The 25953-nt window shown below is 50.3% G+C and overlaps 1 protein-coding gene and 1 long non-coding RNA gene across 2 annotated transcripts in view; both read left to right on the plus strand.

Moving 5' to 3' along the window:
- The first annotated feature begins 445 nt into the window (after window positions 1–445).
- Window positions 446–8099, plus strand: LOC123369868. Its single transcript, XR_006579166.1, has 5 exons — window positions 446–579; window positions 1581–1678; window positions 5176–5270; window positions 6513–6592; window positions 7978–8099. It is a non-coding gene; the product is annotated as an uncharacterized LOC123369868 (long non-coding RNA).
- A 690-nt stretch (window positions 8100–8789) lies between these two features.
- Window positions 8790–25953, plus strand: part of LOC123369857 (maestro heat-like repeat-containing protein family member 7) — a 33949-nt gene continuing 16785 nt past the window's right edge. Inside the window, exons 1-6 of the mRNA XM_045015887.1 lie at window positions 8790–8828; window positions 18248–18352; window positions 19513–19648; window positions 23062–23162; window positions 24220–24369; window positions 25650–25804. Coding sequence (XP_044871822.1) covers window positions 18320–18352; window positions 19513–19648; window positions 23062–23162; window positions 24220–24369; window positions 25650–25804 — 575 coding nt within the window. The 5' untranslated portion in view covers window positions 8790–8828; window positions 18248–18319. The remainder of the gene's footprint in view (window positions 8829–18247; window positions 18353–19512; window positions 19649–23061; window positions 23163–24219; window positions 24370–25649; window positions 25805–25953) is intronic.

Raw genomic sequence — 25953 nt, forward strand, 5'->3', positions numbered from 1 at the left:
ATTGTCTGCAGCACCTGGTGCCAGGGGCGGCTCTACAAATTTGGCCGCCCCAAGCAATCATGCCCGGGAGGCGCCCCCGAGCCGCGGGAGCAGCGGACCTCCCGCGGGCATGACTGCGGAGGGTCCGCTGGTCGCGCGGCTTGGCTGGACCTCCCGCAGCTGCGGGCGGTTCGCTGGTCCGGCGGCTCCGGTTGAGCTGCCGCAGGCATGACTGCGGCAGGTCCGCCAGCCCAGCCTGCCGCCCCCCCGAGAAAGGGCCGCCCCAGGCGGGTGCTTGCCCCGCTGGGCTCTGGAGCCGGCCCTGCCTGGTGCAACAGGGCCCTGATCTCAGCTGGCATCTGTAGGCGCTGGTGGAACAGAAATAATTGGGCTGGCCCTGATGCTGAACGGGGCAGTCGCCTCTCGTCACTCACAAGCAATGCCTTGTCCTGGCTTCTTGCAGGATGGCTGAGGAAGTCCCCAAGGGCCCCTCAAAGCCCATCCGTGCCTGGGAGGAGACGAAACCTCCCCAACGGAAGAGTTGGCGAAAGAGCCCACAGCGGAAGCAGGAGCTGTGTGTGCCTCAGCCCTTCCGTGCCGGTGAGTGGCGCCTCCTGGGTGGGCAGAGGGGGCTGCAGAAATGGCCGGGGCCATGGCCCTGCATTGGGTGGGGCTTGGCCCCTCTGGTGGTTGGGTGGCAGGACTAGGGTGTCACTGGGGGGAGAAGACTCCATAGACCTTGTACTGCTCTGGGCTGCCATGAGATGGAGAAACAGGAAAACCCCGGCAGGGGGGAATGGCCCCTCCTGCTGGCAGCAGCTGCAGCCTCTAGAGCTGATTGGGGCATTAGAAACGGCAGCCGAAGCATGGGGTGGAGACTGACTGAATCGCCCACCCTGATCTGTCACGCTGCAGGGTTGGAAGATATTTTCCACCCGTCGAAGGGGCTGCTTGGTGCAGGGTGGGTTGTTAAAGCCTAGGATTGCAGGGCACCGGCCAGAGCATAAGATGCCCCCTGGTGTTGCAGCCCCATCTGCTGGCTCCTTTGTTGCATGTCCCAGCACAGGGCATTTGGGGGGAGTGTTGACGATGGGAGCCCAGTGCCTGCCCAGGTTACACCCGATGGCTCTGGCTGGCTGTTGGTGGCAGGAGAGGCAGTCAGAACAAGCAGAACGGGCAGGCTCTGGGTCCCCATCTCTCACACAGACTGGGCAACTGTTCCCTCGCCTACACGAGGACCAGAGCAATTCACTGCCAGTCCCTCTGCCCCCTCCAGCAATGGCCTGGAGAGTTGGGACACCACTCATGGCCTGACATCATCCCTCCTTCCAGATGTGACGCTCCCCAAGTCCCAGACTGAGCCTGCATGCTGGGCGGGGAAGTGGGGTGGCTGTTGAGAACCAGGGCTCTGACTGGATCTTTGCTGGGCTGGGCAGCAAAGAGGTGAGGAATCCAGGAATCGCTGTGCCAGACCCTGCTGTGCATCGGGGCTGCTCCCCTGCTGGGGCGGAAGTGAGAGGTAAGGGTTTTCTCTAAGATCTCTGTCACCCAGCCTGCAGCTTGGCAGACCCAGGTATTACCACCGCTCTGTCTTTGATCAGATTCACCATCCTATTGTAACGCTTGCTTAAGGAGGATAGACTGGGAGGAGAAAGAGGCCCTGGAGTACATCAACGCCTTTCTCACGAGCAATGAACAGGTACTAAGAGCCCTCCTCTGACCTGTCAGCTAGTGCCCTGTCCACATGCACCATCCGCCCTTCTCTGGGAGATGCATGGATTCTAAGGCCAGATGGGACCACTGTGACCTCCTGTATAACACAGGCCAGAGACCAGCCCCGAATAATTCCTGTTTAAACTAAAGCATCTTAAAAATGTCCTGCCTTGAGTTACAAAAGGTCACCCACCATGCCACTTGCTCAGTTTTCCAATGGTCTATTACTTTCTCAGTTAAAAACGTACATTTCCAGTTTGAATTTGTCTACTTTCAATTTCCAGCCCCTTTGAGGTGCCACCTGATGTATCGGGATACCACTGAGCCCACCTGTTCTGCCAGCCTGGGCCCCCTTTACCTTGTCTTGCTGGTCTTGGGTAGGGCCACCCAGAGGGGGGGGACAAGTGGGGCAATTTGCCCCAGGCCCCGGTCACGCAGAGGCCCCCACGAGAATGCCGGAGGCTCCCTCCGCCTGCCCCCATCCCCCGGCGCCTCAGCGCACCGCCTCCAGGAGTGGCCTGGACAGAGCTAAAGCAGCGTGGCTTGGGCGGGGCCTGAGCTCCTCCCACTTGGAGCCACGTGGTAAGGGGGTGGGGCCAGAGCGCCTCCCGCTTGAGCTGCATGGTAAGGAGGCATGGCCTGAGCACCTCCTGCTCAGAGCCACATGGTAAGGAGGCATGGCCTGAGCACCTCCTGCTTGAGCTGCATGGTAAGGGGGCGGGGCTGAGCTCCTCCCACTCGGAGCTGCGTGGTAAGGAGGCATGGCCTGAGCCTCCTGCTCAGAGCTGCATGGTAAGGGGGCGGGGCTGTGAGCTCAGGTCCGATGGAGCCAGGCTGCTGCAGTGCTGTCCAGGGGCCAGGAAAGCTCCTGGACGCGGCGCTCTGAGGCTCTGGGAGAGGGGGGAGGTGGGAGTAAGCAGCATGGTAAGCCCCTCTGAGCTGGACACCCTCCTGACACGCCCCCAGCCCTGAGCCCAGCTCCCACCCAGCCCTGGGCAACAGCAGCGCCACCCCCAGGCAGCGCCGGCCCATTGGCACCAACCATCACCATCACCCAGCGACAGCCCATTATGTAATTGCAAATGTATACATACTGTCAAGGTTCCTTCCCACTCTGAACTTTAGGGTACGATGTGGGGACCTGCATGAACACCTCTAAGCTTAACTACCAGCTTAGATCTGGTTTTGCTGCCACCACTCCTAAATACTAACTCCCTTCCCTAGATAGTCTTGAGAAACTTCTTTACCAAGTCCCTGGTGAACACCGATCCAATACCCTTGGATCTTAAAACAAGGAAAAATCAATAGGTTCTTAAAAAGAAGGCTTTTAATTAAAGAAAGAAAGGTAAAACTCATCTCTGTAAAATCAGGATGGAAAATAACTTTACAGGGTAATCAGATTCATAGAGCCCAGAGGAACCCCCTCTAGCCTTAGGTTCAAAATTACAGCAAACAGAGGTAAATCCTCTTAGCAAAAAGGAACATTTATAAGTTGAGAAAACAAAGTTAAACCTAACACGCCTTGCCTGGCTGTTACTTACAAGTTTGAAATATGAGAGACTTGTTCAGAAAGATTTGGAGAACATGGATTGATGTCCGGTCCCTCTTAGTCCAAAGAGCGAACACCACCAAAACAAAGGGCACAAACAAAAGCCTCCTCTCCGCCCCCAAGATTTGAAAGTATCTTGTCTCCTTATTGGTCCTTTGGGTCAGGTGTCAGCCCGGTTACCTGAGCTTCTTAACCCTTTACAGGTAAAAGTATTTTAGTGTCTCTGCCGAGGAGGGATTTTATAGTATTGTACACAGGAGGGCAGTTCCCTTCCCTTTATAGTTATGACACACACATTAAAGCATTGAATGTTTTAAAATCATGTATTTCGTGTATACCTCTACCCCGATATAACACTACCCAATATAACACGAATTCGGATGTAACGCGGTAAAGCAGTGCTCTGCGGGGGGTGGGGCTGCGCACTCCAGTGGATCAAAGCAAGTTCGATATAATACGGTTTCACCTATAATGCGGTAAGACTTTTTGGCTCCACAGGACAGCGTTATATCGAGGTAGAGGTGTATTTTCAAATTATTAAAAATTAATTTTTGAATGTATTTCACTGGTTATTTTTTACATTTCCAAATACATGACACTATAGTATTGCAACTATTTTTTTATGGAAGGGGTCCCTGAAATTGCTTTGCCCCAGCCCCCCGAATCCTGGGCGGCCCTGGGCTCAGTTCACAAGCCACTTTCAGCCATACACTCAGGCAGGGCCACGCCCAGCTGCAGAAAGACACAGACCCTGAGATCAGCTCTGGGAAGACTCAGCTGAAGGGGCTTGTCCCAGTACTCTGGTGCCACCTCCTTTGGAGTACAGACCCAAAGGTTTTATGAAATTTGCCTCCTCCCTTGATGTGGAGAGAGGCATGCCCAACTCTTTGCCCCTCCCCCCAGTTACTAATTGTACACACTGGGTTATGGTATAAACAAGAAATAAGATTCTTAACTACAAGAGGTAGATTTTAAGTGGTTCTAAGAGATAGCAAACAGAACAAGGCAGATTACCTTAGTAAATAAACACAACATGCAAACTAAGCTTTCCACACTAGATAGATAGGATCTACACTAGCAAATTCTCAGGCTGGCAGATTCTTAAGATTCTTTGCTGTGCAGCTTGGATTTCCCAGGTTTTCTTACACAGGTTAGGAATCTCTCTCCAGCCTGAGACCATCACTTCTCATAGTTCAATCTTTGTCCCTCAGGTGTTTCCAGGTGTCTTATTGCAGGGAGCGTGAGGTCCCCCCGATGTCATTGTTCCCCTTTTATCTCCTCTTCCCACCTGCTGGAAAACTCTTTTGCTGCGACCTGGGTCCAACAGTTCCCACTGTGTAGCGTTATCTCGAAGAGGTTTCTATGCTGTTTGTGTGCATTTCCTCAAGAAGCCATTGTTTGGCATTTTTACTGTTGTATCTGATAGGCTGTTTTGAACCTCACAACGTGTTTCAGGAACACATACATAGCTGAACTTCATAACTGCACATACAGCGATAGCACATACAATCCAACGAGACATTAATGTCTAGCAGATAAAGACTTTTACAATACCTTACAATATGTACTTTGTACAAAACATATCCTAATGACATGACAGTGGCGAATATTGGGGTGTCAGGGTGTCCCACCCAGATGTTCCTCCCACTCTGTCAAGCCCCTACTAACACTGTCTGGCTGCTTAGCTGCCATGTTGCAGTTCCTCTCTGGACACCTACCCCGTGAGATCTGCTCCCTCTCTGGTCCGGTTTCATACAGAGCTGCCCTGCCCTGCCCTCCCCAGATAGTCACTCCTGTTGCCAGATGAATGGCCTTCTGCCATTTGGGATATCAAAGCCTGAGCAGCACTGGGGGGAAGCTTTCTGACATCTCTCCACTAGCAGCTCCTTTCCACGCTAACCTTCCTGTTTGTGTCTAATCTCTGCGGGGCGTAGGACGAGGCCAAGAAACTCAAGTTCTTGGATTCCATCAGCACCCTCAGCAGCCTGCCTGCTTTTATGGACAAAGCCTGCTAGTGGAGAAGATAAAGGTGAGTAAAACACACACTGGGGCTGTGTTACTTGGCGGGTTTAGTGACTGGCCTGGAGATCTTTGCAGATTTGTCGAACTTCAGCTGCCAATCATTGGATCGAGTCAGACTGAAGAGCCCATTATCCAGTATTTGCTTCCCCTGTAGGTACTTACAGACTGTCATCAAGTCACCCTGTAACTTTCTCTTTGTTAAGCTGAACTGATTGAGCTCCTTGAGTCTCTCACTATCAGGCATGTTTCCCAGTCCTTCAGTCACTCTTGGGGCTGTTCTCTGACCCCCCTCCAATTTATCAACATTCTCCTTGAATTGTGGGCACCGGACCCGGACACAGGATCCAGCAGCGGTCGCACCAGTGCCAAATACAGAGGGAAAATAACCTCTCTAACAACTGGAGATTGCCCTGTTTGTACATCCCGGGATGGCATTAACCCTTTTGGCCCCAACTTCGCACTGGGCGCTCATGGGCAGCTGATTACCATGACTGCCAAGTCTTTTCCAGAGTCACCGCTTCCCAGGTTAGGACCCCCATGCTGTGGGTGTGACCTGCCGTCTTTGTTCCTAAACATATAACTGTATTGAAACGTAGATTGTTCCCTTGCACCCAGCTTCCCAAGTCACCGGGTCGCTCTGTGTACGCCAGTCTCCCTGCCCAGAGCCCCAACACTCCGCAGTCAGTGCCCACTAGGGAACTAGCAACAAATCTGCTCCGTAGATTTGGAAAGTCTTTGCTCTCCAGCGCTGCAGAAAGCTTTCCAGAGCTAACCTCCCTTCCCTGAACGTGGGACAGCGTGGGCTGGTGGGTGGCCCAGTGGGCTGAGCTCAGCACACCGGGGTTCTACTCCCAGTTCTGCAGTAAGACCTTGGGCAAGTCACTTCCCCCTCTGTGCCTCAATTTCCTTCCCATGCCTTGTCTCGTCTAGTTAGCTCGTGAGCTCTCTGGGGCAGGGACTGGCTCTCACTGTGTGTGTGCAGCACCGGGCACAAGGGGGCCTGATCTCAGGTGGAGTCCTTGGGTGCTAATGCTGATGGAGCCTTTGCAGAGCACTGGCGCGTGACACTGGGACACTGAGCACAGGCCCTGCACTGCGCTCCCTGGCTGGAGCCCTGCACACCATCAAGCCTGCAGTAGGACGACCTGGCTGCTGAGCCCACGTGTTGCAGGCCCTGCGCTTTGCTCCCCTGTCGGAGCCTTGCAGGAGCTTGGAGCCCAGCTGGCATTTCCCCACATTGTCTCCTCAGGAGCTGATTGATCACGAGTCCGTCGACTCCCTGACCGGCGTGATGCGTCAGCAAGCAATGCTCGCCATCATGAAGCTGAGGTACCCAGCCTGCCCGGCCCAGCCCCAGCCAGTGCTACATGCAGCCAGACATGCCAGCCACTTGGCATGGCCAGTTTTCCAGGGCATTCCCCCCTCTGCTCCTCCCCCATTTTCTGATTCCCCCAGGAAATGTGGCACCAGATGATGGTGCTGGTGCATGTGGACTGGCACCAGTGGGGGTAGGTGGTGGAGGATCCTTCGGTGCCTGGTGACCTCTCCACGTGGCCTTATGAAGATATGGTGGAGGGGCGTGGAAGGCAGGACCGTCCCCTCTGAGGGGAGAGGGGCAGTTAGGTGCTGCTGGAGCGGAGCGATTGGAGTCAGTGCCAGCTGCGTCACACTGGCAGCTCAGCGACTCCCAGTGGCTGAGAGGCTGGGCAGGCTGAGCCCTGGCACTTGGCACTGCCTGTGCCATGGGGGGCTCTCTCTCAGTGCCGCTAGTGCCCTGCTCTGAGCTTCCCAGAAGCCTGCCCATCAGGCGTCTGGAAGGTGATGGATGCTGCGGGCTGGGGCTGGGCTCTCGCTGTTGGCTCAATTAGTTCCCCAGGAATGGGAAGGGAGGTGGGGCAGGAGCTGGAGCAACTCTCCCCACTGCGCACTGGCTTCCTGACAACGGGGCAGGCAACGGCATTGGCCATGATCGCGTCTCTGCGGGGTGAGAGGGGCGGGATTTGCATCAGCTGGGCGTAGCTGTTCCTCACTGGCTGCCGCCTGCCACGAGGGGCGCGGCTCTGTCCTGCAGGGGCAGCTCAAGTAGTCACCTGGCACCTCATTGCATGTGCTGGGGCCATGCTCTGGCAGTGGGGGTGAAGAGGTTAATGCTGTCTGGGCTGTCCCCACCTTCCTGCCCCCCTGCACACAGCTGTGTGCCCTGTCCAGCAGGCTGAGAGCAATGGGCAGGGGCAGGGCTTAGATCCCTGCTTCGGTTCTGCCCGGCTGCGGGCTGATGCAGCATCTCTCTGCTGGCCTGGACTGTGCAGCCGCAGTGCAGACGGCTGTGGTGGGAGGGTCTCTTGCCCCCAGCGGGGCAGGACTGGCAGGCTCCTCTGCACTGTGGCCGCTGGGTTCAGAGGCGCTTTGGTGCCAGCAGGCTCTAGTCTCCCGTCCATGCCATTTGCAGGATGTTGTTTCTTGGTGAAGCGCAGCGATCTCTGCCCCAGCCGGTGAGTGCTGGTGGGGTCACAGCAGACAGCTGCAGGCTACACTAAGTCCCTGCCTGCTGGTATGAGAGAAGGCAGCACCAACTCCTTCCACCCCGCCCCCAGCCTGTTCTCATCTGCCACCTGGAGCCCCCGCAGGTGTTTCCATGTCCTGGGAGCCTGAGGGCAATATTAGCACATCAGTCCTGCCTCAGACCCCAAATCCGCATGTGTCTCTTCTCTTAGCAAAATGAAGCTACCGTGGCTGGTCCTGACACGACCCAGCCTGCTCGCCACCTGCTTCTCCAGCATCTTCTCCCTGCCTCCAGCACACACCATGGAGGAGGAGGTGGAGGCTGCTCTCTACACCAAAGTAAGCCCCAAACCGGCCATGTTGAGCCGTCCCAAACCGAGTGGGAATCCTGCCACTCGCTCGTGTACTGTCCCCTGGGTTACCTGGCACTGGCATAAGAGTGTAATGATCACAGCTCCCCAACAGGACTTCAGCGCAGGACCTGCAGCACCAAAGCACAGGCCCCAAAGCACAGGCCCAGATAAAGGAGTAACTCCCTCCTAGGGTAGCAGTAGTAGGCATTTATCCTTCACATGCACCGACAATTAGTGGGGAACAGACACTCCCTTCACAAGCACATTCATCCCCCATGCGTGGCTGGGGGCACAGGCCTGAGATCGGCTGCTTCAGGTGCACATAGGCCAGGGGAGCCGAAGCTTGGCTGGAAATCTGCCCTCCAAATGTGGAGTCCTGTCTGACTCTCCCAGTGGGATAGACTGTGTGCAGTGGGCTTTCTGGGGAGAGCAAAGACAGGTGGGGCCCTGTTGCCAGGAGGAGTTTGTAGTAGGTCCCCTGCGGGTACAAGTGAGTGGGTGAGCTGTAATACCAGGGGCTGCTATGACCTGGGGGGGTGTCACACGACAGGGAATTGGTTCATTCAACCCTGGACTGGGTAAATCCACTTGCTCTGGTTTCGCCTCTGCTCTGCATGCACGACTCTGAAAATTCATGGATGAGCAGCTGAAGGCCTTGGTGTGCGGAGGATCAGGAGCCCAACCTTCTGGTGCTGCAAATCATCTTGAAGGTCTGGTGGCGTGGGGGCTGGAAGGGGAATAGCTTCATGTAGCTGGGGTGGGGATCAGGGACCAAGGCTCTGTTTAATCCCAAGCATGGGGACACCCCAGTGCCTTCTCTTTTTGGCTCCTTCAGAGTAAGTTATCTACAAAAGGTTCTTGGGCTGGAGGGCCAAGTGCACCCAATATATCATGAGAGTGTCTGTATGGGGTGGGGGTGGAGGGAGCGTGGGCGGGGATCTGCTGTGGTTCTCCACTGAGCCCACCAATGTGTAACCTGGTATTCCGTTTGATGGTTCGATACCATCAGAGGCCGCCTCACCATCATCCCTGGCCAGAGCCCGGAGCTAGATTCCCCAAACACTTCTAGTTCTAGGGGCCACTAGGACAGTAGATTCTGTGGGTCGTTTTGTGATCCCAAAAGAGGGGAAATGTCCATTGACAGAGATGTCAGGGTCTCCTCGATACAGAACCTGGGAATAGAGGGAATCACAGAAGTGCAGGGATGGAAGGGATCTCAAAGAGGTCAATCTACTCCACCCCACTGCCACTTGATGGTTAGGGGCCAAGCATTCCTAGGATGTCCCTGTTGAGTGGTTTTGTCCAGCCTGTTTTCTAAAAACCTCCATGATGAGGGATGGTCCACCACTTTCACTTAGGTAACCTGTCCCAGTGCTTAGCCACACCCTTAGACTTTTTCCTAATATTTAACTTAAATCTCCCTTGCTGCAGATTAAGCTCATTACTTCTTGTCACTACCTACAGGGGACATGGAGAACAATTTGTCACCATCCTCTGGTATCAACAGCCCTTAACGTATTTGAAGACTGTTACAGGTGCCCCAATGTCTTCTCAAGATGAAACATGCCCAGTTCGTTTCAACCTTTCTTCACAGGTCAGGTTTTCCAAAACTGCATGATCATTTTTGTCGATTGTCCTCTGGAACTGGCCCCAGGTTTTGTTTCACATCTTTCTTTAAAGCATGGGTGCCTGCACAACTGGACACAGAGACTCCAAGCTAACACAATTCAGAATGGCATTTTCCCTTTTTTCACAACAGCTAATCACCAACTGTTGATTCATATTCAGTGTGAGATCCATGATAACCCCCAGATCCTTTTCTGCAGTACTGCCACGCTAGCCGGTTATCCCCCACTTTGTTTTTATGAATTCTTTCCTTCCCCTAAGATGTAGGTTACGTCCACTTTTGTTTTGACTGAAATTTTTATCTTGTTGACTTCAGACCAACTCTCCATTTTAGCAAGCTGATTTTGGAATTCTAATCTGTCCTCAAAGTGCTTGCAACCCCTCCCAGCTTGGTGTCATCCACCAAATTCTTTACAAGCCATTCCTCTCTTTTCCGTTAACCAAGTTGTCTTAATGAAAATTATTGATTAGTTACTGGACCAGGCAACACCCCTGGGAGTCCCCACTTGAGACACTCCTCCCAGTTTGCTAGCAAGTCAGTGATAATTCCTCTTTTGGAGTATGGTCATTTCCATCAGTTGGACGCCCACCTGAGTATAGTAATCTCATTCTGGAATCAGACTGGATTAGTTTGGCTTATGAGAAATGTTCCTTGTAGGGACTGGTGTCAAAAGCCTTAACTAACACTTCATATACCAATCATCATCATACTGCAATGACTCCAATTACAACTAGGCAAGTAACTGTGTCAAAGAAGGAAATTAGATTGGTTTGCGCGATGCGTTTGTTCTGCGGACTAAATCCATTGGTGCTATTCGTTAGTTACCCCTATTATACTCCTCATTAGATTCTTAACATACTGTTTAATAACTTGTTCCAGTATACTTTTCTGGGTACCAAAGTTAGGCTGACAGGTCTATAATTCCTTGGGGCCTCTGTCGAAGCAATAATCAGTTCTTCCGCTTTTTGTTTGGTGTGCTAGCAAAAACAAATACTTTATTTAAATTACTCTTAGTGAACACAAGATGGGACGAGAGTTGTCAGGAACTTGGGTCTGCCCCTTGTCCTGGACGGATTCTCTCTCAATTAGTATATAACAATCATAACAATTTTGTTATACCTTCTTAACAGACAGTGCGCTAGCAAACCTGGTAGACAGTTAAAAAAGTAAACATTTGCATTTGTTGTTTAATTACATTAAGCTCTATTCTCGTAATCTTATTTGTCTGCAATACTAGAACAGAAAAACAAAGACCTGCAATTCACAATGTCGGTAACGACTATTCACACAATTCTCTTGTGTACCAGATATCTTACAGAATACAGGTCACATCTTAACTTCTGCTAGATTAGTCTAACATACTATTATGATCCCTGGCAAACCTTTATTAATTAATTCTTGGCCTCCACACTCCCCCTTTTGTACTTTCTAGTACAACATTAATCACCTCAAATCTCAATTTAGCATTCTAAATCATGGATTGTCAAGGAGTCTACAGGAGACATGTCAACCTTAGGGGTGTTCATGGGTATGCAATGACAATTGCATGATTAGCATGAACATGAAAAGTAGTATTTACTATCATTCACGGCCTTCCATTTACAAACATATACAACAACAAAAAAACTGTTGACCCTAACACCAACTAGTACAACACTACAAAACACATTAACATCCCCATCATAGGAATATAATAATGGGGTTGTGCGTACAGTTTTAGGTAACAAAGCACAACTACATCAAACTTTAGTACATAAAGTAGACACTCTTAATAAGCTGTATGAACAGGCATTCTGCTCAGCATGATATATATTCTGAAGCAATGTGAATTTGCCCCTTGCAAACTAAAGAGATTCTGGCGAACCTCTGGCAACAATTGAAAGCAAATTCTGAAAAACCGATCAGGTACTATTCTAGTCCAATTAAAATATACCTGAAATCTAAAGAGCTACATGTAAAACTAGTCCTATCTGCAGGGCCAGAATTAATTGATATGAGATGCCTGCAGCAGATTAAGCTACACGATTAATATGTATATCCTCGTAATTGTGGTGGTATTAACGCTACACACCAGCTATCATTAGCCTGGAAAATTAGTGGTGTGTGACTGTAAGGGTAGTTCCTTGACCTCTACCTCCCAGCATAATGATTGTACATAAACAGTGACCAACTTCCCCTGGCTTCAGTTTCCGTATAAACACTGAAGCATGTGGTGGTTCTAATCGCGCAAACTTGTCCATAAATTCCCTATATTCCCATTCCCAAATATCTAAGATGTAATCACCAGGTTAGCACTAACCAAAAATCGATTAGGGAGAATCAGGTGGCCTGACTTCCCAGATATTCTTAGGTGTGAAATCACCACAATCCCACAAGCATCTCCTCCATGGTACCCGGCATGTATTTGGTATGTGGCGTCGAGCCCACACACCGTTAATCCAATGGTCCATATGCTTGGAAGGTGCACTGTGAACGTCCAACCACTCTTCCATCCAGAAAGTGTCCCAAGTATGTCTCCATGGCCACGATCAGATGGTATCCTGTAGTGACTGTAAGGGCAGTGGGCCAAGCATTGGGTGCACTAGATCATGTCCGATATGGCCATCAAGGCTGCGTTCATTCAGGAAATCCTGAATTTACCGAAGCATGCTCAGATCCCCATAGCCAATGCCTTCCCTAGCCTCAGTGATATTCAGTACCATCTTCCTCAATAAATTCTGGGTCAGAGAACTAAAGGGCGGAAATGACATGTAACTCACCCACTTTGAGTTCGCACTTGTGTCAGCTGTTTGCCCCAGAAATCAGGCCAGTGGCCTTCTCTAATTGCGCCCAATTTTTCTCATCATGCTCCCTGGGTCTTAAAAATATTCCAAACAGCAGCTAGCAGAATTGGCCCCATCCATCAAGAGATCCTGCTCAGATCCCATCTTCTTTCTAAAGAGGAAATTAACCCAGGGCCCTTCTGCTGTGTTGGCCTAATACTAATGGCAGCCCATTGGGAACAATTTTGGATATGTAGAGGTTGATCTGGTAAAACTAGATTAAAGGCAATGTAAACTTCACAGTCCCTAGTGTAGATGTTAAGTCACAGATCCACGATATTACTGGCACATTTTCCCCTCAGCGTAGGTCTATACCACATCTGTTGGTCTGTTAGACCTGCATCATATTTCTGAGACGGCCATTAATATCATTGCATAAGAGGGGAGTGTATTGCAATATAGTACACAGTCTCATTATCAGTCACTGGAATGTCTCAATACAGTGACTGTAAAATTTTCCAGTAGCACGAATCCAAACCTAATCTTTGCGGTAGGTCCGTTTGATTACTTCAATAATTAGGGTAACCAACTTTTCAAACAAATATTAAGGCGCCTCTTTCAAGGTAAACATAGACACAAATTCCAAGGAATAAAACCATCATATCTACTTCATATGGAACCCATGCAATTTCATATTTAAATTTCTCGGGGCTGATGTGCAGTAAATATTATGGATCCCTATTTCCACTGATCCATTTGTTTTCCACCTCTATGGTTCTCTCATACGGAATTCTGCTGTTGAAACTTTAAATAATAGGCTTTTGAGCAATTATTCTTAATAAATCACTAAGCTGGGAAGGTCTGGGCCAATGAATATCATTAGAATATACAATTTCGTTTACATCTGGATTAGTCTACAGATGTGATGGCCAGGGTTGAGGGGCTAGTGGATGAGGGGTAACCTATTGTGGTAGCAACGGTGCTTTTGGTAAGTCATTATCTGGAAAGCCAATTAGGGAGGGCAGTACATCCCCAAGGGTTATCTTATCCATAAGCACAGAGCCATGCCCATGGAAGAAATAGTGAGAAAATAGTATTAAGTTGTAGAGAAATAGAGAATAGCCAATTTGAGAATAGTACTACGGACCTTAGGCATATTTAAAATAGCTGAAACACGGAGAGTTCTGACCAAATGACGCTTTGCCATGAGAGAATATCATGACCAAGATAATGAACCTTGGGTTTGACACAGTTGGAGTTTCTCCTGGGATGCTTTGTGACCTTTGGCAGCCTAATGCAGTTTTTTTAAAAGAGTCAGGGAGCTATCAGTTTTAGAAGAGTCAAAAGAGAGAAAAGACGCCAGTTAAAAGGTCATACACATATTGTATAAGTACTGATTTTCCAGGGAAAAACCACATCATCCAGATCCTTCTTCATCGGATCTGAGAAAAAAACAGGGAGGGAGATTACAGTATACCCTTGAGGGTAACCTGGATCAGGTATACTGACATCCTTTATTAGAAGTAAAGGCAAACAAATTACTGACTATATCTGGGTGAATTGGAATTAGAAAAAAAAGCTGAACACAAATTCTACAACAGAAAAACATAAGTGGCGGTCGGTGGATGGAATACAAGAAAGAATTGTAGCTGGATTTGGAACAATATCTGGAAAAGAAGGCAAAACCACAGCATTAATATTCTGCGAAGGTCTTAGAACAAACCGATAGGTATTCCTTCATGGATTCTTTGACAGGGAAAGATAGAACGGAGTATAACTACAAGAATACTAATAGTGGGAACAATAATACCCTGTTGCAATAAAGATTCCTATAACCGGAGCTATGCCTGGCACTGCTTCTAGGGAACGCTAGTGGGTATTAGTGGGAAAATCCTTGGACAAAAGCTTAGCAGGGTCCACAAGAATACCTTTAACACCAGGACTCGCGCTTGTTCTAATCTGTCACACATCATTTGGCATGACGATGACCAGAGATGGGGGGGACACTTTGTGACTAAAAACAAATTCGCACAACAGGTCAGGGCTGCAGTGGAGACTGCCCGACGCAGCTGGCTCGGATGTATATGAGAGTTGTGTCCAAACACCAGGTTTGTTATTTCTCATCAGGAACCTGTAAGGAATACGCACATCTGGTGTACAGTTAAATGTTTACAAACCTAATTTACACCAATAGATCTCTTCAACAGCAAATCTCACAGGAAAAGAATGTTAGAACTGAGTAGAAAGGAATGCTTATCTTCTTAGAGTGCCAAGAAAAACTTTCTCGAGGAAGGTGGGTAACTGTGACAGTGATGCGAAACTGGACAGTTTGAAATCGCCTCACAGCATCTAACAGACCAGTCGGACAAAAGGAACAGAGGGAAACTCCGAGGATCTCAGAGCAGATCTACTAGCCCAGTGTCCACAAGACAAGTAACAGATTTACCAGCAATATTACAATCAACAAATGGGCCTTCTTGATTAATAGGAATTAAAGGATTCATGATGCAGTTACGTTTCCTCAGGCTGTCCTAGTAAGGGGTTCCTTGTGGGGGAGAATACAGGCGCTTCAGGATTTGGGAAACTGAGTTGGAGTCTGAGCTAATCGATTTGGACACTCATTCCTCCAGTGTCCCTCCTGACCACACAAGTGGCATGCAGTGCTCCCAGTCGGGGGCAGGATTCTGGGCAGAATATGAGGAACCCCTTCCCATACCTCTCCCACGACCTCGTCCCCGTCCTCTTCTCATTCCCCCACGACCCCTGAGCTGATAAGTTTGTAACTGTAAAGCCATAAGTTTTGTTTCACTAGTTTCTTTCTTCTGGTCTATGCAAGCCATACAATGATTTGCAACTGTCACCAATTCTGAAAGGGGTTTAGTTTGGCCAGCCAATACAAATAGTTCTCAATGGTTGCTGAACTTTTGGCAAGGAGTCCCTGAACAAAAGCAGCTCCTTACCGCTTCCCTGGCATTATCAGCTGGTATCAGTAATTCCCGAATGCTGTTCAAAGACCTTAGTCAGTCGATCAAGATAATCAGCAGGGGATTCCCCCTTATTTTGTTTACAATTCGCAATCTTAGTCCAATCTGTTTTCTTAGGACAAACTTCTGAAATAGAGGTCAAGAGACGATTCCTAGCCTCTGCCAAAGCATCCCCAATAACAGGGTTGGTATCAGGCCAAGCTGCCTGTATGTTAAGCCGTTGCTGAACTTCAGGGGGCAGTACAGCTCGTAAAAGTTGATTAATATCTGCCAAAGATGGATTATAGCACTGAATCACTGTCTGGAGCTCTTCTCTAAACTATACTGGCTCCTCCCTGATTTTAGGAAATTCTTTCACCAAGTTTCTAAGATCTCCAGGTGTCCAAGGGGCATGTACCTTAATTAACCCCCCTATAGCTCCAGCTCCAGGCAAGTCTCTTAAAGGAGCCTGGAGTGCCTGTGTCGTGCTTCTAAGAAAGTTGCCGGCATGGTTATCAGCAGAGGCAGGGTTAACCGGACTATGGTGTCAGTCAGTAGGGAAGAAGATAATTCTTCCGAAGAAGGAGAATGAACAACTTGTGCAGTTGATAATTGAGGCGGCGAGGACAACCACTGCCTGCTCAGCCGAGAAGGGGGGGCCGTGGGGGGAACGGGCTGCGGCTGTGGAATGCTGCTAAAACAATCCACTATAATCTTCCGCAGTCTCCTCCTCACTTTCAGGTTTAACTAATTGAGGATAAAGAGAAGCAGAGGGCTGCACTGAAGCAGGAAGACATTTGGATGTCTTACATTTAAGTTTTAAATCCTGTACTTCAGTTTTTAATTTCTCCTGGGAGTCCTTCAGACTCCGCACCGAGACTCATGGAGTCTCTTTGTTGCTTCCTCCCACCAAGACAGAAAGTGCTCGCATTCTGCGCAGCAGAGGCATGTGATTTAAGGGTTTCCCTGAGGTATGTAAGTTTATCCAATTCAAAGGTACCTTCTAATGGGCATTGTTTAAATGAATTTTCACGCGTGTACAGATTCCAATCAGTTAAATACCTGCAGGTTTTAGGACCATAATGTATGTTCATGTAATATGCTGGGGTACCCTTAGAGGGTAAAGTGGAAAGTTTAGACTGTTCCCCCCCCATTTTACAGTCACACCAACTGAGGGGGTCCCTGTCCGCGCTAGCGGACCAGAATCTAAGAATCCCTCCCTACAGGGCACTCACGTACAGGAGAGACTCACAAGAAAGACTACGACCCTCTTACACCCACTTTCAGCAAAGAGCGTCGGCTAGTCTCTGGGAGATAAAGCCGCGTACTCTAATTGCTTCCAGGGAGACGATCAGATTGTCAGTAGCCCACACAGAAGGGAAAGGGAGGGAAGATGGGTTCACACACTCTTAGACCCAGGCAGCTTCCTCGCCGGACTATGCCAAGCTGAGTCAGCCCAACGTGGGTCGGATCTCCTAAAGATCCACTAGTTACTGGGCTTGCGTTAGAATACTCCTGATCATTAGCAATCGCTTCACAGGGCAATCTGGGCGTCTTCCAGTAACGAACACTCACACAGGTATACACACACAAACACACACACACAGGCCTCTTTTCCTCTATTTAAACCTTTTTTAATTATTAAATTTTTTTTTATTTTTTTTTATTTTTTTTTTGATCCAAGATGCATCGTTACCTGGTCCGGACCAATACCATGAGGCGGTTTATGACAACCCCTCTTGAGGCGGTAAAAACCCCTCAGCACCGGTGCATTCTAATGCATTACCTTATGCATTACCTGTTGGCCAATTCAGCAGTTCCCAGTACTGCTATAAATTTACCTTATTGGGGCCTCTCCCCAATACCACTCTGCATTTGATCCTGCTGCACAGTCAATAAGTTCAGATGGCGTGAGCCAAGCAGAAACAGACGTCCACACAGTCAGTCCTCCTCCGATACCCCAATAGAGATTTCAAAATGTCTCTTACCTCTATTGTGGCGCCATGGGGTTTGAAGGGGAACGATCTGTAGCAGCCGTCTGTGTGTCCGTGGGCGTTGCCATCCCGGACGAGCCCCCAAATTGTCGAAGATAAACTCAGTTCTCGCTTTTTGTTTGGGTGCAGCAAAAAACAAATACTTTATTATATACTCTAGTGAACACAAGAGGGAGAGAGTGTCAGGAAACTGGGTTGCCCCTTGTACTGGACGGATCTCTCTCAATTAGTAAACAATCATAACAATTTTTATACCTTCTTAACAGACAGTGGCTAGCAAACCTGGAGACAGTAAAAGTAAACATTTGCATTTGTTTATACATAAACCTATTCGTTATCTTATTTGTCTGCAATACTAGAACAGAAAAACAAGACTGCAATTCACAAGGTCGTAACGACTCTTCACACAATTCTCTTTTGTACCAGATATCTTACTGAATACAGGTCACATCTTAACTTCTGCTAATTAGCTAACATACATTAAGATCACTTCAAACCTTTATTAATTAATTCTTGGCCTCCACACCTCCTTGTTCCCCTTTCTGAAGACAGGTTCTGTGTCTGCCCTTCTCCAGTCCTTTGGGACCTCAGCCCTCCTAAAGGTTCAGCGATTGCTTTGCCTAGCTCCATCTAGGGTGAATATCATGAGGCTCTGCCAACTTGAATACATCTAACTGACCTCAATTGTCGTTTATCTGTTCTCTCCCTAGTTTAGCCTGTATTCCTGCCCCCTTGTTGTTAATATTGTGTTAAGCATCTATTGTCCCAATTTGTTTCTCTCAGGTCCTGCTCCCCTGGACTACATCCAAGGAGGTGCATGAGCGGCTGAGGGCAGTGGGAAGGATCACCTGGCTTATGGAATTCATGGGGTCTCAGTGCAAATTCCAGGTGAGCAGCCTGTGACCCTGGCCACCTCCTAACTACACTGAGCAGCCTCGTGGTGCAGCACGCCCTGGCATGGAAAACGCAGGCCTAGAATAGTGACTTAGCAAGATTCTCAGTAGGAGTCCAATCTAACGAGCCCTGATGTCGATGGGTCTGTCCTCTGACTCCAGTGGGATTTGGGTCGAGTCCCATCATTCTGTCTCCAAGGACTCTCCCCGCTGTTGCCCTAGCACCAAAGTCTGCTCCGAAGGGTCAGTGCATTTACACAGGATTGCCCTGAGAGCAGCCTGTGAACCCAGGTATTTGTTCACCCCCTTTGTCAGACGCCTGTGGGATGCTTTGGCATCAGCTCCTGCCAGGCTGCCAGATGAACGCCCCTTGCTCTGCATGCTCAGGGCCATTGAGCTGCTCCAGCTGCTCCATCCCCCCTATGGAAGGGCCTCCCCTCCGGCAGCTGGACGGGGGCGCTCGGATGATGTGCCCCCAGCGGCTGGGTCAGCAGAACAGAATGAGGGAGGTGGGAGGGGACACAGTGAAAGGGATGGGCGGGGCCAAAGGCGCCAGAGAACTGGGGAGTGGGAGTGGGGAGGCTGTGCAGACCCCGGGAGAGGAGGGCAAGGGGCTTGGTGCCAGGTGGGGAAGAGCAGGGAGCCAGTGCAGGGGCTGCAGGAGGGGGAGACGAGAGGACAAGGCTGCAGGAGAGAGCCGGCAGGAGAGAGCAGGCAGGTTGGGGGCGGCGCGGAAAGGGAGGGCTCTGGGGAGCTCCAGGATGGAGTGAGAGAGGCAGAATGCAGAGCAGAGGAGTCCAAGGTGACCCCAAGCTCCTGGGCCTGAGGTCAAAGAAGGGAGGGGGATGGCAGAAGGGGCTGGGATTAGGAACTTGCCCTTGAGATGGAGACTGGACGTTAGTTCATTCGTTACCTGGGTCCCCACTCGGGGGTAACGTTTGCTGACTTTGCTGCCCAGATTTCTCCATCCCTGCTGAGCTTTCCTCAGCCCCTGGTGGTGGGCCCCACAGCTCCTCCTGCTCTCATTGTCTCCAATCTCTCTGCGGTGGCCTCTGCCTCCCCCTGTTCTAACCCATTGCTAGGGCAATGCCAGGGGGACTCGCTGCGCTAGGTCTGCAGGGGCGAGTGATTCCCTTTGCTCCCTCTCTCCGTCAGGAAGTGGAGGAGTTCAGCGTCCTGGGCCAGCTGGTGGGGTGTCTCACTCTGTGCTGTGCGGAGCTGGAGCAGGAGATCTGGCAATTGGCTGTGGAGGGCCTTCACCACGTCTACTCCTTCATGCTGCAGCTAAAATGTAAGAGCACTGGAGACCCTTGTCCTTCCTAAATACACTGACATGGGGTTTCCAACATGAAAAACATATTTATTGAACACTTCCACCTTTTCTGCAACCTTTTAAACAGTCTCCATCTAGTAATGAGCCTACACCACTGCTACGATTTCTTTTGTTCCTAATACACTTTTTTTAAAGAAATCCTCCTTATTATCCTTAATCCTGCAAGCCATGGAGTTTACCCTGATGTTTACCCTCTATCCATATTCTACTCTTCATAACTCACATAAGAATGGACATACTGAGTCAGACCAATGTTTCATCTAGCCCAGTATTGTGTCTTCAGATAGTGGCCAGTGCCTCATGTTTCAGAGGGAATGAACTGAACAGGGAAATTCTGAGTGATCCATCCCCTGACATGCAGTCCCAGCTTCTGGTAGTCAGAGGTTTAGGGACATGCAGAGTATGGGGTTACATGCCCTGATTATCTTGAACCCAATTATACTTTTAGCCTTCACAACATCCCACGGCAACAATTTCCACAGGTTGCCTGTGCATTGTGTGCACAGATACCTTCTTTTGTTTGTTTTTAACTTGCTGCCTCTTCATTTCATAAAGTGACCCCTAGTTCTCCTGTTATGTGCAAGAGTAAATAACACTTCCCTAGTCACTTTCTGCATACCAGTCATGATTTTATAGACCTCTATCATATCCCCCCTTAGTCATCTCTTGTCTAAACGAAATAGTCCCAGGTCTCTACTACAGACCTATATTGTTATAACTATATTGCTCAGGGGTGTGAAAAATCCACACCCCTGTCGGCAGGAGCACCTCTCCCACTCACCTAGCCAGCGCCTCTCAGGGAGGTGGATTAAGAGCTTGTTTGCATAGGAGCATCTTCACGTAAACTCTACAGCGCCAGTGCAGCTACGGCGATACAGTGTTTGAAGTGTAGACTTGCCCCCCATCTTTTTTATCTCTCCTCATATGGAAGCTGTTCCATCCCCCTAATCATTTTTGTTGCCCTTCTCTGCACCTTTTACAATTCTGGTATATCTGTTTTGAGATGGGGCGACCAGAACTGCATGCAGTATTCAAGGTTTCGGCGCATCATAGATTTATATAGAACCAGTGATGAGCTGCCAAAATCTTCACAACCGGTTCCCTATAAAAAGTTCTGATTTAAGGGAGGGAAGCAGAGGAGGGTCCGGGGTCCCCTGCAGGGCCTGGGGCAAATTGCCCCACTTGCCCTCCCCCCCGCGGCCCTGGAGCTTGCAGCCTCCCCCGTACCTTACCTTGCCAGCAGCTCAAAGCAGCAGGACGACTCTGGAGCTCAGCTGAGCTGCCCAGCTGCTGGCCATGCTGCGGCTCTGCGGGGTGGGGGAAGCGGGGGAGACATCCTCGTGGGGCTGGGGGCCCCTGCAGGGCCTGGGCCAATTGCCCCACTTGTCCCTTCCCTCCCCTCTGGCCAGCCCTGGAGCTTGCAGCAGCCCCCTTCCCCCCCACACTTGCCGGGCTACTCAAAAAGCGGCAGCAGGACGACTCCCGAGCTCAGCTGAGCTGCCCAACTGGTGCCGGCGACTGGCCACGCTGCAGCTGGTGGGAAGCGGGGGAGGGGCCAGGGGAACCTCAGCCTCCCCAGCTGGGAATCCTGGGAGCAACAGGATGGTCCGGCCCGCGGACCGGAGTTCTTTGCCCATCTCCTGGCCCTTTAACAACCGGTTTTCCACGGAGGTCTAATTTTAGCAACCGGTTCTTGGGAACCTGTGGGAAACGGCTCCAGCTCACCACTGTATAGAACCATTATGATATTTTTCTGTTTTATTATCTATCCTTTTCCTAATGGTTCCCAACATTCTGTTTGCATTTTTAACTGCCGCTGCACGTTGACTGGATGTTTTCAGAGAACTATTTACGATAACTCCAAAATCTCTTTCTTGAGTGGTCATTTAAACCCCATAATTTTGTATGTATAGTTGGGATTATGATTTCCAATGTGCATTACTTTGCATTTATCAATATTGAATTTCATCTGCCATTTTCTTGCCCAGTCCCTCATTTTTTTTAGATCCCTTTGTAGCTCTTCGCAGGCTGCTTTGGATTTAACTATCTTGAGTCATTTTGTATCATCTGCAAATTTTGCCACCTCACTGGTTACCCCTTTTTCTGGATCATTTATGACTATGTTGAACTACACTGGTCTCAACACAGATCCTTGGGGGACCACGCTATTTACCTCTCTCCACTGTGAAAACTGGCCATTTATTCCTGTCCTTTGCTTCCTATCTTTTAACCACTGACTCATGAGAGAACCTCCCCTCTTATCCCATGACAGCTTCCTTTGGTTAAGAGCCTTTGGTGAGGGACCCTGTCAAAGGCTTTCTGAAAGTCCAAGTACACTATATCCATTGGATCACCCTTCTCCACATCCTTGTTGACCCCTTCAAAGAATTCTAGTAGACTGGTGAGGCATGATTTCCCTTTATAAAAGGCATGTTGGCTCTGCCTCAACAAATTGTGTTCACCGACGTGTCTGATAATTCTGTTCTTTCCTATAGTTTCAACAATTTGCCTGGTACTGAAGTCAGGCTTACCAGGGATCACATCTGGAGACTTTTTTAAAATTCACTCTCACATTAGCTATCTCATACAGAGGCTGATTTAAACGCTAGGCTACATACCACAGCACTGCACATAAGTCTGTCTGGATGTCTCGTGATAGTTGCAACCTTTGCACCAGGCAGGCAATTTACCATGCGGTTCTCCCAGTCATCACAAACCCAACTGTTTATATGTCTATTGATTGAATCCCCCATTACTATTTCCTTGGCTTCTCTTTGTAAGTGGGATTCCCGCCTTAGGAGGGGTAGCCTCAGTGTGAGAGGACATCATGACTTCATCTGGAAGGTGGGTCCCAACTATGGGATCGTCTCCCTCTGCCCCAGCTCGATGTTCTCCTTCCCCGAAACTTTCACCCTCCTCAGCAGCACAGAGGCTGTCAGACTGGGGGTGGGACTACTCTACTGCATCCCTAAAAGTCTCCTCTATGTACCTCACTGTCTCCCTTGGCTCCACCAGTTCAGCCCCTCTGGTCTCCTGGTCTCCGAAGGCCAATAGCTCCTTGGGCCAATTGCCCACATATGCTACCTGCCCACAGGGCTGGTAATCGTACATGCTGCATTCAGTGCAATCAACTGGAGAGCCCCACGCTGCTGCTGCCCTTCTGCCTGGTTTATTTTTACTCTTCCAGGGGGGTTAGTTTGTTTAGTTTGGGGGAGGGATGGGGGAACAGGTTATTGGCCTGAGTTTACAGTATGTTTGTTAGATGTACTTTTCTCTCACACACCCTCTCTAAACTTCCTTGCAAAACTCCCGTTTGCTAACCGAAGGTCTGATTTATATTGCCTGTTGTCTGTTTCCCCTCCCTGGGTCAGCCAAAATGCCGGTGAATCACGGTGCAGAGTATCGGCAGCTCCTCCACGACAGTCAAACTGAGAGAGCCTTCTGGGTCACCAACATCAGCAATATCACATCGGTAACTACAGTCAGTGCTTCCTGGGATTGTTGTGCCCAGAGTTATCAGGAGTCAGAAATTAACACCCTAGGAGTCAGGGGGAAGGGACAGACCCAGGATGTGACTAACCCCATCCAGCTGGGACAGAGACCTGCCTATGGCCCACTCCACCTCATAGAATAATAGACCTCAGGAAATTATCTAGTCCAACCCCTTACTCAAAGCAGGACCAACCCAACTAAATCATCCCAGCCAGGGCTTTGTCAAGCCTGACCTTAAAAACCTCTAAGGATGGAGATTCCACCACCTTCCTAGGTAACCCATTCCAGTGCTTCACCACCCTCCTAGTGAAATAGTGTTTCCTAATATCCAACCTAAACCTCCCCCACTGCAACTTGAGACCATTGCTCCTTGTTCTCTCATCTGCCACCACTGAGAACAGCCGAGCTCCATCCTCTTTGGAACCCCCCTGCAGGTAGTGAAGGCTGCTATCAAGTCATGTGCCCCAGCCCCCGCATCATTTTCATTGCCCTCTGCTGGACTCTCTCTGATTTGTCCACATCCTTTCTCTTGTGCGGGGCCCAAAACTGGACGCAATACTCCATGTGTGACCTCACCAGTGCCGAATAGAGGGGAATAATCACTTCCCTCCATCTGCAGGCAGTGCTTCTACTAATGCAGCCCAATATGCCTCCCTACATGACACATCCCAAGATGCACTGGGGCTCATCCAAACCTGATCCCAGCTCCTTGTCAGGTTTGCTGGGAGCTTCCTCAGAGATTAATGCAATAAAAGGCATCATTGCATCTGCGCATGAGCGCCAGTCCCTGCTGAGCACTAGAGAGTGTATCCGTGCTGCGCAGTATTGTGCCCCCGTGCACTGCCACGCTGGCCTCTGCCATGCATGACAGCTTCCGATTGCTGGCTGGGTACTGTGCTGCCCAGGTGCAGTAAGCCAGGCCTGTCCCGGTAGAGTGGGGTTTGCCTGCACTCCTGGCCGGGCCAGTCCTGGCTGCTAGGCCGCTGACCGGATCCGCGCTGGGCAGCAAAAGGGGTTTCACTGGCAGTTTGTTTCAGATTTTTGGGGAGTACTTCGACACGTCTGAGTGCATGGACTTCCTCCTCGTTGCTCTCAACGGCATGAGAGACTCCAGCATCCATGACGCACTGACGGCCACGAAGATGCTGCATACGATCCTGGAGGTTCCCGGCCTCAGCTTGGGGAGGGTAAGGGCTGCAGTGAGAACACCGTGCTGGGGGAGCCCATCCGTGGGAGACTCTGTCTCTGGATGCTAGGCATTATTGGGGGGCAGTTCTCTGGCCTGTGAAATGCAGGGGGGTCAGTCTAGGTCAGGGGTCAGCAACCTTTCAGAAGTGGTGTGCCAAGTCTTCCTTTATTCACTCTAATTTAAGGTTTCACGTGTCAGTAATACATTTTAATGTTTGTAGAAAATCTCTTTCTATAAGTCAATAATAAATAACTAAATATTGTTGTATATAAAGTGTAAACGGGCTACTCACCGCCGCGGCGCCTCCTGCTGGTTTTCCCGGGGAATTGGCTCTTTTTCAGCCCGGAGCGCCCTCTGCAGGCCGGTGATCCCCTTTTTACTATCGGCCCCGTGTCCCTCCCAGGACCCGGTGCCCCTTTTACTATAATTGGGTCTCCCCCTCCCAGGGGAACCCCCACCCTACTATCCCCACTTTGCCTCAGTAGTGGCCACTGACAGTCATGGTCTAGCCCCACACCCTGGGGCAGACTGCAGTATCAGCCCACTCATCACAGGCAATAGGGGTTTGGACCTGCTGCTTTGTCCTACCCCTGGGCTGCCCTCTGCAACCCCAGTACCTTTGGCCCACTGCTAGGCCGCAGCCTGGGGCTTTCTAGGCTGGAGCTCCCCAGCTCCTCAGCCTTTTCCCCAGCCCTGCTTCACCCTAGGTACCTTCTCAGCCTCTAAGCAGCCAGGCCCATCTCTCTCTGGAAGCAGAGAGAGAGTCTGACTGGGCTCTGGCTTCCCTGCTTCTTATAAGCCCCAGGGCTTCAGTTTGGGGCGTGGCCTCCAGCTGCAGCCACTTTCCCAATCAGCCCAGCTCTGTCAGGCCACTTTTAACCCCTTAAAACCCCGGAGCAGGGTCCACCCTGCTACACAAAGTAAATAATTTTTTTAAAATTTTTAAGAAGCTTCATTTAAAATGAAATTAAAATGCAGATCTCCCTGGACCGGTGGCCAGGCCCCGGCAGTGTGAGTGCCACTGAAAATCAGCTCGCGTGCCACCTTCAGCACACGTGCCATAGGTTGCCTACCCCTGGTCTAGGTGATCACCATGGCCGCTTGTGGCCTTGCAGTCTATGAATCGATAGGCTGGGAACTAGTGCTGTGTTCTAGGCCTGGGGCTGGTGAAGAGGTTCTGGGAGGGCAGATGGCTCTCAGGTGCAGCAGGTCCTTGGCTCCCCAGATCAATAGCCGTGCGAGGAAGCCAAGGCCCCCACCTCCCCATTTCCCTTCCAGGTGTCAGAGGCTGTGAAGAACATTTATAACCACCTGGACTCCATCAGCACGCCACTTGCCCGGCAGGAGCTGCACAGGGCCCTTCTCCTGCTGGGCTACCGGTTCAGCAAGGAGGTGGTCGGAACCCTGCTGGGCTGCTCACTGTCATGTGACAGGTACGGGGCTGCGGCTACCACCACTTGCACTCTGGGTCCCCCGGACTGGTCCCGCTGCCAGAGACAGGGGAGTGCAGAACCCTCCAGAGATCTCCTGCTCCCTGCAGAACTGCTGCTTCTCCTGGAGGGTTTTGCAGGCTGGCTTGCCC

The sequence above is a fragment of the Mauremys mutica genome, chromosome 4 (genome assembly GCF_020497125.1).
Source record: "Mauremys mutica isolate MM-2020 ecotype Southern chromosome 4, ASM2049712v1, whole genome shotgun sequence".
Taxonomy (NCBI): domain Eukaryota; kingdom Metazoa; phylum Chordata; order Testudines; family Geoemydidae; genus Mauremys; species Mauremys mutica.